This window comes from Natator depressus, chromosome 17 (genome assembly GCF_965152275.1).
Source record: "Natator depressus isolate rNatDep1 chromosome 17, rNatDep2.hap1, whole genome shotgun sequence".
Classification (NCBI taxonomy): Eukaryota; Metazoa; Chordata; order Testudines; family Cheloniidae; genus Natator; species Natator depressus.
The window spans coordinates 17,128,484-17,140,486 of record NC_134250.1 but is presented as its reverse complement, the minus strand read 5'-3'; the positions used below and the strand labels follow the sequence as shown (position 1 = coordinate 17,140,486).

Here is a 12,003-nt window from a genome sequence, read left to right as displayed (position 1 = left end):
TTTTAAATTATAACCAGGTATCATTCCACTATAATTTTTAAACAGTTGAGATATTGGCCTCTCCTCCATCCCCAACTGATGAGAACATATAAGCACAAGAGTCTAGTCAACCTCAATTCAGGTGGGCACTACAAAGCATGCATACATGCTTTGGTAAAGTAAGCTACAGGTTTTTTTAAAAAGCTAATAAAAAAATCAAACAATGGAAAAGCAAGCTGTAGAAACCTCATCACAGCTTCCGTCCTGCTATGAGAGTCTACCAACGTTTGGGGCATAAGATTTTAATTCCACACCAAAGTAATGTTGCTGTTTAAATACATGGCAAGCATTATACTACATACACAAGAACTAGAAATACCTCATTGGCCTGAATAAGATATAGACAAAAGCAACATAAAATAGATGGAACGCTCTACAGAGTACACTTGTGGCAGCATTCTGTAACCAGATGAAATTTCTATTTTTCTTTTTCTGCAGTTTCCGGTGACTCATGCAAACACAAAACAAAACCCAAACTGCTGTCACTCCATGAGGAGGCTCAAATTTCTTGCAAATTAATCACAAAGCTGTACATTCAATCAAAGGTGAATAATTGTCTAAATTCCACCACCAAGAAAAAAGCATTAATCCAAGAATCTGCTTGAATAATGCAAACAAGTTCCTTACCTTTATTCTAATTTGTGTCACCTGGAATGTAGATTCAGTTCCTGCAGAAAGAATGATACTTGCTCTGGTCTTTCCAGTCTCAGTAAGGAAACCTAAAGGAACAATGAAAATAGGATGAGGTTTAGAGGATTGTCACCTTAAAGTAAATGGATACAGAATTATAATGAGAGGAGTAAAACAAAACCCAGCACTCTGTTCTATAACAAAGATTCAGCCAGTGAATGAGACTTGAGAGTCCAAATGAAATAGTAAATTATAATGCTGGCATTAGTAATTCTGCTTATAAAAGATGATGCTGTATCAAAAGGAGTCCATACAACACAGTGTTGTGTTAGTATATCCTTCCTCAGGACCATGTCTTCACAGCCACAGTCTCTCCTGGGACTGTACTATTAGTAACAGGAAAATTCTTACAACTGCTAAGTTTTAGTGAAAAGTCACTCCCAGCGAATGTTACTGGGATCACTGAATGACCGTGTTTACTTATCTAAATGACAGCTTTTCTGAAGCCAGAATAACACTGTCAAGACCATTCTACCTCCTCCCTTTCCTCTTAAATGAAAGAAAAACCTCAGAAGAACATGAGCTATAAATCACTCCTTTTGTTACAATATCCCGAAGTTTAATCTGTGGCATCAAGAGCAAAATACCAGGACAATGTTACCTGTTTACTTCAGCTAGAAGCTGAAGAAACAAAACTTTTCAATGCAAACACCCCCAAACTTTGACTGCAAACAACCCAAGAAAGACAAACCAATTTCCAATGTGCATGCCACCTCTGCAGTGCACAACTTACATGCCCCCCAGTATGTTGTGTGCTAAGCACCTCAAAAGGCGTTCTAGAGAAGTGCACGTTGCTTTGACTTGCAGAGCCATTATTTACTGCCTCATTTATACTGTTATTTCTGATTTTTAAGAATATTTTGACTAAGAGACATCAACAATTAAAGGATTGTTGACTCTTGAAAGCAAATATTCAGCCACCCAAGGATATTCTATATCATATTCTCTTCCATCCCTCCATCAGTGTTTGGGAAGCCCCTAGTGATTCAGAGCAAAATGCTGCTCTGCTATGCACTTCTTCACACCAGCCTGCTCTTCACTTTCAGCCAATGCACCAATAACCTGACCTAAGATACCAAACTTGTTTTACAAAAAGAAAAGGAGGACTTGTGGCGCCTTAGAGACTAACCGATTTATTTGAGCATAAGCTTTCGTGAGCTACAGCTCACTTCATCGGATGCATACTGTGGAAAATACAGAAGATGTTCTTATACATACAAACCATGAAAAAATGGGTGTTTACCACTACAAAAGGTTTTCTCTCCCCCCACCCCACTTTCCTGCTGGTAATAGCCTTTTGCACAGTATGCATCCGATGAAGTGAGCTGTAGCTCACGAAAGCTTATGCTCAAATAAATCGGTTAGTCTCTAAGGCGCCACAAGTCCTCCTTTTCTTTTTGTAAAACAAGTTTGGTATCTTAGGTCGGGTTATTGGTGCATTGGCTGAAAGTGAAGAGCAGGCTGGTGTGAAGAAGTGCATAGCAGAGCAGCATTTTGCTCTGAATCACCAGGGGCTTCCCAAACACTGATGGAGGGATGGAAGAGAATATGATATAGAATATCCTTGGGTGGCTGAATATTTGCTTTCAAGAGTCAACAATCCTTTAATTGTTGATGTCTCTTAGTCAAAATATTCTTAAAAATCAGAAATAACAGTATAAATGAGGCAGTAAATAATTACGAGCAGGAGAGCGGGGTGAGGGGAGAGAAAACCTTTTGTAGTGGTAAACACCCATTTTTTCATGGTTTGTATGTATAAGAACATCTTCTGTATTTTCCACAGTATGCATCCGATGAAGTGAGCTGTAGCTCACGAAAGCTCATGCTCAAATAAATCGGTTAGTCTCTAAGGTGCCACAAGTCCTCCTTTTCTTTTTGCGAATACAGACTAACACGGCTGTTACTCTGAAACTTGTTTTAGGGGAAGGAACAGTTCCTAAGAGAAATTCCCTGTGAGTGAGAATTACAATTTAGAAGCGCTATGTCCACCGTAGTTCCTTTTTTCTAGCTGTCAAGCAGTGTGAAAATGTACAGATCTGAACCACTACAAGAAACCATAAACAAAAGACTATACACTTACCATCCCCTGTCCATGGCTCAACAAGGAGGTTTTCAGGCCCTGATTTATCTTCCTTTCCTTTTACGTCACATGCCTGAAGGGTCAGCTGTAGCGGCTTTCCTGAACAAGCAAATCAACAGGTTTATCAGAGCTATAAAAAACAAACAATATAGAGCCTGTTTGCCAATGGCATTCTAAATTCTTTACACAGAGAGAAGGTAAAAAATTAAGAAAAAAAATTAGAGAATCACAACACCACAGGATCTTTTTACCTTGTACAAAGGAAACAAATGCAAAATCCATGTTACTGCAACATTAGTTGAAATTTTAAGTGTACAAAGACAAGAAATTAAGAATTGTTACAGCTGAAGGACCCATAACTGTCAAAATACACACATTTTGAATTAAAGAGTTCACAGCACATGAAATAATACTAAATACCACTTTTATTATGAGGAGCCAGAGATACAGTTGCTGTGGGAAACAGAAGTGACTTTCCAGAATTCTGAGCATAATGTTGTAGTAACAATATTTTATGCATAACATATTTACATTTGTCACACACCAGAACCAGCGGTTGAGTCTGGTAAATGTATCTCTCTACATTAGGTTCACACCCACATGCCTGCTACGAATGTCCAGTAATTCAGGACTGGAAAAAAGTGGTTAAAGTGATACCATCAACCTGAGATGAAGTCAATTTTAAAAAACTGATTAAAAATTATTTTTGGTACTACACCTGTTGCTAAGTCTGCATGCTAATTGTGGTTTTGCAATCACATTTTCCTATTTAAAAATGTTTTTTTCCTATGTTGCTGAGTGAAAATACAAACAAACCAACAAAATGGAACCTGACTACACAGAAGGAAATGGTGATATTGACCATACACAAAATACTGTTAAATGAGCAACGTATACAAACTGAAAACTCCAAAAAAACAAAAAACCATCACTTTCAGTCATATTAACCTTATTTGTAGCTACAGAGGCTAAAACAAACATGTCTGACAGAAGTAAAGCTTAAGTTGATACCCACAGAAAAACATTTTACTGCCTTATGCTAGACCAGGTTCATGTTTAAACCTACAAACATCATCCAGAAAAGTTTATTTATTGAAAGCGAAAACAAAAAGAATTAGACCTAGATCTGAGTTACACTACATGATACAGCTATGACAAAAACGTTAACAAAAATTAAAAATGTCATTCTACTCTCAGTAAAAACTGGACAGAAAAAAATTCAGGAACTTTTTGTAGGAAGAAAAAGACTAATACCGCTAGATAAACTTAATAGAGATGCAAACACCTTTACTATTTTACTACAGAGCCAACTGCCCATGCAGTTCTTGAGCGCAGGATTACAGAATTCCTTCTCCAAGGTGACATCACCTTTGGTTCTTGGAAGATCACAAGGATCTCAAATTCTACTACTAGCACTGCTCTGATGCAAGTACTGTTTTAGGAGTCATACCTTTCTTTTCAGCTTGATAATATTCATTAAAATAAAATCCTTTTATACCTGATTAAAAGACCAAACAACCACTTTACACACAAAGACAATTTGGAAAGCTGTCTGTGATCGATTGATCTCTCTCTCTTGCGCGCGCGCACACACACTCTCTCTCTCATTCTCTGAAGGATGCAGTAACTATTCATTTGAGTAGCTTTAAAGATGTCCCTGAAATATTTACCGTATTTATAAAGCAGGTTTTGTCTAACAGTTGCCATGGAAGAGATGAGTGAAGAAGCCTTGTATAGTGTGTCCAGATGATCAGCGATAGTACAAAGTGAACTTATCACTTTAGCAACACTCCCTCTGGCTAGGGCAAAAGCCAACAATGTAAGTTCAACCTCTGGAGTGGCACAACAACTAGGAGATAAAAAGACCATGTATAAATATATAAGAAAGGAAACCTGCAGTTTCATAATCAAGTACATGAAATGTTACATCAATAATTTCAATTAATACCAGTGACTTATGATATGGCCTATTTATATAGCAATTTAAGCCATCTGTTTATAAAAACTTGATAGCTAATCGTCCTGTTCCAGTTGCTGAAATCAACACTGGATGAATCATCCACTCTTTTATACAGAATCATTGAAAATGCTTTATCATCTAGTTAAAAGCTAGAACATAAAAAAGGCGATTTAGCTTTATCACAGGAATTCAGTATTTAAGGTTTTGGGATATAGTTCTTTTAAAGGAGTACGCTCCTACTAGTACACCCTACTTCAAACATTAATCAGTCTAGAGCCTCCATTTGGCACCCTTATTTCATTCCCTTATATTTTCTCTCTTTATTTCTTCCAATAGTTCTCTCTACTTTCTGTACACCCACATAGCTAGGAAGCACAAAAAAGTTCATATCCCAGTAACCTGGTGTAGGCAGACCCGATAACCTGAAGTTTTGTTTTACTATGTCTCTAAGTACACTCGTATGGGAAATGTGTTTATACCTAGCACTTGAGGTTTTTAATGTAAATATATTGCAAACATATTATTTATTCGGTCTTTTTCTTTATAACTTAAGACCTGGTTGACTAGTCCCTGATCACATGTAAACATTTCTAATAAAGTATAATTTATAAAAAGAAGTACATTAAACAAAAGGAAGCCAGTAGCAAAACTTCAAATTGATTGCAGTGGGAGCAGGATAGGGCCAGTAACATTGGTCTGTATACCAAAGTAATTCCTTAAAAGCTATTCATGATGGCAATATACTTCCTTATTACAACAGCAGTTAAGGTACAAAAAAAAAAAAAGGCTGAACCATGGTACCTCATGACTGCTTTTGGGACCAGATTTTCACTATTTCTAGCACGCACATTTTGGATTAATCGCTTAGAATTTATTCTCAATGGAAGAAAGGAGAAAAATGTTATTATCTCCTCCGAAGGTCCATAAACAGTTTTCACTGCAGATCTAATGTCACGCCAACTTAACGTTAAATATACCTCAGCACTATGCCAAAGACGGAGGAATGAGCTTTTGGCTCCTAGGTCAGCTAAATGCTTAAACTGAAGAGCTGAGGAAACAATTTTTCATATTTATCTTTGAATTTGTCAATGTATGAACAAACAATAACAAATAAGGACTATGACAAATGGAAGCTATTTTTGCAGTACCCATTTACTCTATCATTTGCTTACCATACAAGTACACTAATGAAATTTACCTGGTTATTCTTATAAGAAAACTATCTACTTCCTCCAAAACATTGGGAGACAAGAAGCTTGAGAAGTCTGTAGAACCCGACGTCAGGGACAGTGGCGGCATGTGCTGCAATGCCTTCCTACAAAGGGAAAAGAGCAACACATTAGAAATTAACTCAAGTCAGACAGAACTGAAGAGACACAAGCTTCAAAAAAGGAAGAACCACTCAGAATCTTTATGCTTATGTGGCTGGATCTCTGTGTTTAGGGTAGACGTTCTCTACTGTGCGAGGTGCATTATTAATGCTCTTCCTGCATTAGAAATGCAAAGCATTTGGCTTCTAGATGGAGAAAGTAGGGCATGGCATTTTTTTTAATAAAAGAGGCTGTGCAAATATCACACAAACCTCAACCGTGCAATTGAATACTTGCAGGCAGACTCTAGTTTAGTGAGATAGAGCACAACAAAACCATTTGATGAAAAATTCTATGAACTTCTGCCCAAAAAGAAGTAATTCCTTGTTTGAAACATATTTTAAAACAAAGTAGCAGTCCCTTATTAAGAACTAATGATGTGCACACATTCATTTAAAAATGTAAAAATAGCTTCTCTCACAGCAATACAAAATAACCTTTCAAAACTTTAATAAAAATCTATTTATTTGCTTCCATAAGTCAAGCTTCCACACCAGTGAGGGTAATTTTTTCTGCTTACTCTTTAAGTTCCACACAAAAGGAGCACTTTCTGGTCCAGGCCAAAGTGAATTCTTATGGCAGAGTTATAAGACCCTGAAAATTGGAAGTTTAGAAAGGACAGGCTGCCAGAGTCTTAATTAATACTATACTAAAACTTCTCAGTACTTAGGGTTTGTCTACACTATCAAAACTATAGTGGTGTAACTATGTTGTGCTAATTATTATGGCATAACCCTGTAGTGTAGACTCACCTTTCACTGATGGAAGGGTTTTTTTCCCTATTGGTATAGGAACACCACTTCTCTGAATGACCGTAACTACGTTGATGAAAGCATAGCTGTATCTAAACTGGGAGGTAGGTTGGTATAGTTACTTGGGTCAGGGTTGAGGTTTTTTTCCCACACCTCTGACCTAAGTTGCTAGGTTGACTTAACTTTTAAGTGTAGAATAGGCCTTAGTTTCATGATCATTTTATTTTTTATATAGAATTATTTTCTGATTGTACAGTGTCTAGCTCAGGGTTTATGCTACACAGAAAAGTAGTTTTGTACAAAACACTTCACAGGGTGTCGTTTTCTGAATATCTAAAAGGTAGTAAAACGCAAGGCTCCAATCCCAGAAATGTTTTGTGCCCGAGGAACTTCTTCAATGGAACTGCTGACATGCATAAAGTTACTCAGATGTATAACAGAGCTTTCAAAGTCTGTGCATAGGATAAACTAGGCAAATTAGAGGTAAAGTTTTCAAGGATTTTGTCATGTGAAGTAGTGGTGTTTTTTAAAAAAACACATGAAAATTGAATACCATAAAGCTGTTGTGGTTGTGTAATGATTTTAGTAAGATTTCAAACTTTGTGAAGTCATTGAGCAGATGACAAATTTGACAGTTATTCAAGGAAACATTATACAGCAAAACAACCAGTCACCACAAAAGGAATGCCTGCACTGAAATACTGTGAATACCCTACCACAGCCCAGAAATATTCTGCACAATATTAATGGAAAGAAACCTTCTTTGGGAGATAGGCATTTGGAGGAGAAACAAAACTGAAAATCATTCCTGAAAAATCAAGGTGGGACAGGCCACCACAATGACGACAAACAAGGCACCTACAGGAGATTTTTGCCTGTCACGTGCCTGGCAAAATGTGTTTAGTTCCTTTTTGCCACTGTATAAAAACATGTTCATCAGCACAGAAGAATTTTAATACTTTGCTATGTTGCCTCTTTGATATGAGAGCAGGGATGGAGGGGCTGCTTATCACTAACTGCAGTGTTTCAGGGGGTCTTCTCCACATATTTTCACTCATGGGATCAAGGCATCTACGTAGACACTTACACATCAGAGCAGATACCGTCTATCCATGAAAATGGCATAACTGCAGACTGCTAATTCCGTATACCACATGGGACGCAGTGCCTTTTTAGTGCCTGAAATATCTGGATATGTTCAAAGAATATTCAAGATTTTTAATGGCTATTAGGATAGTAAAGGCATAAAAATTTGGAAGCCTTTTCTCCCATGAAAGGAGATGCTTTAATAAACTATTAAAATCTTATATATGTATTGGCTATTTTGAGAATAATTAATATATCAATATGCACTGGGTATTAGGGAAACGAAGAATGTAAGAAAGAAAAAGAATATACTTGTAGAGTTAAGCAGACTACATTAACACAGTTAAAAGCTACAAAAATATTTGAATTGATGTGAAGCAACCACTATATGCTCTTTGAGACTACAGTAGAACCTCAGAGTTATGAACACAAAAGTAACAAACTGACCAGTCAACCACACACCTCATCTGGAACCAGAAGTATGTAACCAGACAGCAGAGACACCCCCCACCCGCTCCCAAAAAAAGAGCAAACACAGTACATTTAACACAGTACTGTACTGTGTAAACTACTAAAAATAAGTTTAACAAAAGAATTGACAAGGTAAAGAAACTGTTTCTGTGCTTGTTTCATTTAAATTAAGATGGTTAAAGCAGCACTTTTCTTCTGCATGGCAAAGTTTCAAAGCTGTATTAAGTCAATGTTCAGTTGTAAACTTTTGAAAGAACCACGGTAACATTTTGTTCAGAATTACAAACATTTCAGAGTTACGAACAACCTCCATTCCCGAAGTGATCCTAACTGACTTTCTACTGTACTTTTTAAGCTAACGTGTCCGTGAATAATTATTAGCTTGAGTGGACTGAAAGGACACTGTCAGGAATGAGAGTCCAAATATCTCACCTATTCTATACTACAAATTACAATCCAATGGAAAAAATCCCTGGGATTTAAACTGTATTCTTTTATTTTAAGAACTACTCCGTTCCTGAGAAATTACAACTCTGTTGGCTTGAAAGCAGACTTTTACTTGCAAATGCAATTCCCAAAGCTGTGCTGGCATTAATTGCTGGTGCATAAACAGACATTTTGGCATGATACAGCTCTACATGACTGAGGGTTATTAAAAAAAAACAACTAAACTAAATTAAGCTCCATTCATAAAGAAAATGCAACAAATAAATATGCACATATATACATCCAAATCCTTTTAATTTATTTATTGCTAGCAATAAGTCTGTTGGAAAAGTGATAATAAACATACAACTATCACTTTTCACAGCAGACTAACTCAGCCCAGCAAGCCAGGGGACAAATTAAGCCTTAGATAGGGGGTTAGGGGGAGGCAGCAGGCGCCAGGGACGATGGGGGAAGGGGGGAGGCACAGAGGGGGTTGATGGCCTGGGGAGGCAGCAGGGGGCTGGAACCTGAAGCCCCACAGCTGGGGGACATAGCCCGAATCCATGCAGTTGGAGCCTGGGGCCTGCCACTGCACAGCCATAGCCCAGGGCTGAAGCCCCAACGCCCCACCCCAGGGCTGAAGCCCCAACCCTGAGCTCCACCACCCCTGGGAAGTTAGGGAACTCACTGTCTGCCTGCTCCTTCAGTGTTGTGCCCCAGATGTCTCCAGAGGGGGACAGGGCCCATCCCCTGCTGGCGGCCCCAGCAACCAAGGCAGTGCATTTAGGAGCACCAGGGAGGGGGAGGGGCTGCTGCTCCTCCCCCCGCAGTCACAGCCCAGAAGGCTGCGTCCACAAGAAAGGTCCCTGGTGGCCGCATTTGAAAAACGCTGGGCTAAGCAGATTACGTCTGGGTACTGGCCATGTATTACAGTGCAAAGGAATGACCATTTGTAAATTTAACAAACTGGTAACCAAGGGGATGTTTAAATATCCTAATGGAGGGATTGGAAACCAGTTATACAAGACTGTGTTTCTGTCATTTATAAACTTTTTATATGAAAAAGCAATGAAAGTTTGGTACTTACTGAGTATTTTGTAGGATAGTGTGAACAAATGCTGGATTGGTTTCCATGGAAGCCGTTACCAATGACGTCAGCAAAGACCAGTACCAGATAGCTGAAGCATCACACACTGAGATGCCAACTTTCTTAACTCTTTGATAGCCAACAGCCCTGAGCCCATGGATTCTAGTATCACATCCATCACTAAGGCAACGCTTGATGTTTATCTGTACATCTGTTGGTAAGATCAAACAAGAAAAAAAATAGGTAATTTCTTCCAGCCACTACTAACAATAATAATAGACATAAGAGAATCACTAAGTTCAAAAGAAGAACTTCCTAAAGATCTATCTGCATTACAAAAATGTATAACTAAAGAACCTAGTATGAATGTGACCGTGTGTGCATATACTATTGCACTCGTGAGCGTACACATGAACAGACTGATTTGGAAAATTTAGGCTTCAGTGGACTCACATGACCAACTACCTGAAATAGTAGCTTCTGTAACACAAAACGTGAGGTTACCTGGGGTCACAAATTATGAGTGAAAAAAGTGAACAAAATACTCCCCAAAATGCAAATAATCAATGTATTTTACCAAATAGCTACATCTCAAAGGAAAATTTCTTTAGTAAGACTCTCTGGCACTTCCATCATATGACTGTGAAATGCTAATTATTTCAAAATCAGAATATAAGTATTTAAACATGCTGTCTTAGTTCCTTTGCATAGACAATATACTTTCAGAGTTAGTTTTGAGAAAGGAGGTCCCTCTGTGGGCACGTCAGGAAGCTATAAAAAAATATTTTTTTTTTAAAATGGAAAACACCCATTTGAACAAAACCATTGTTCAGCTAAGATTTTAAAGCTTCAGAAATTGTCATTGGGGTCTACTCCAAAAAGGCAGCCACAGATCTGTCATGCTTAAGATGACAACACTAAATATAGTTTGTTAACATAAAAATATTTGACTTTTTGTTTAACACTTTACAAAAGTCATCTCACTCCTGTACTGACATAGGTGTGAGATATAACACTTGAATTACGTTAATTTATTTTTTGGGTATGTTTTTTAACCAGAAGTGGGATTTTTGCTACATGCTAGCATCTAGCATATTGTGGCACTGCATAAAAGGAAATATATATTTCAGCATGCCCTCATATCTTCAAAGTGAGATGCTGGAACTGCATCCAGAATTATTTCAGTGGTCTACCTTTAACAAAAATTAAAACCAGATGCTATGCAAAAAGATTTTGCAAAGCGAGCCAGGAACCACAATCAAAACTCTTTTGGAATCATGGGCTTAGCCAAAAGCCTCAGTATGAACAACACAAATTTCAGCAAGCTACCCAGCCTTTCACTTTCAGAAAAGCAAAAAAGAAAACACCAATTGTGTCTTTATTGACTCACACATCTGACTAATGTTAGCGTTTTCCAACAATGTCACGTAGCCAGTGATATTGCTGGGAATGTGAACATCTCGGACCTCCTGGAGATTGCTGGCATTCCTTCCAACTGCTACCGTAACCTGCTGCGGCATATAACTCTGGTCATTAGCTGCCACTGCAATGGACAGATGTCTCAGAACAACATCTGGTTTCATCTTTAAACTGTAAGATGGAGAGAGAGAGAAAGACATATATATTTTCTTCTCTTTAGGAGCTAAGGGCCCAACTTTCAGCCTAGCCTCTGCCAACCTCCACTTCCGCAAGCATAAGCAACTGCAATGGCATTTATCTGTCTAGGTACTCGTACCTCATCACCATAGCATGTGAGTGCTCGAACTGCAGGTGCAATCAGGTATTGTCTAACTTCTACTATTTGAGCCCGTAAATACAAAAGTCACCTCTGAGAATCAGGTCCTGAAATTTTACATCATTCAGCACAATCTTTACTGTGCTATCTTGGCCATCACAGGAGTGTGAAAGCAGAACAGCACGATAATAGGACTGTCAGGTTTCGTTTCCACAGTACACTAGTACCAAATAGAATGTAATAACTGACTTACACGACAGTTCAACATGGATGATATTTGTTCTTATAAAATACTTATCTTCCA

At 38.0% G+C, this 12,003-nt stretch overlaps 1 protein-coding gene across 2 annotated transcripts in view; it reads right to left on the bottom strand.

Moving 5' to 3' along the window:
* Positions 1–12,003, bottom strand: part of ZZEF1 (zinc finger ZZ-type and EF-hand domain containing 1) — an 81,620-nt gene that overhangs the window by 59,406 nt on the left and 10,211 nt on the right. For both annotated transcript variants that reach the window (XM_074974782.1, XM_074974783.1), the window contains exons 5-10: positions 11,355–11,554; positions 9,965–10,175; positions 5,968–6,084; positions 4,480–4,658; positions 2,810–2,908; positions 667–758 (exon numbers count right to left, since the gene is read on the bottom strand). In XM_074974782.1, coding sequence (XP_074830883.1) covers positions 667–758; positions 2,810–2,908; positions 4,480–4,658; positions 5,968–6,084; positions 9,965–10,175; positions 11,355–11,554 — 898 coding nt within the window. The remainder of the gene's footprint in view (positions 1–666; positions 759–2,809; positions 2,909–4,479; positions 4,659–5,967; positions 6,085–9,964; positions 10,176–11,354; positions 11,555–12,003) is intronic.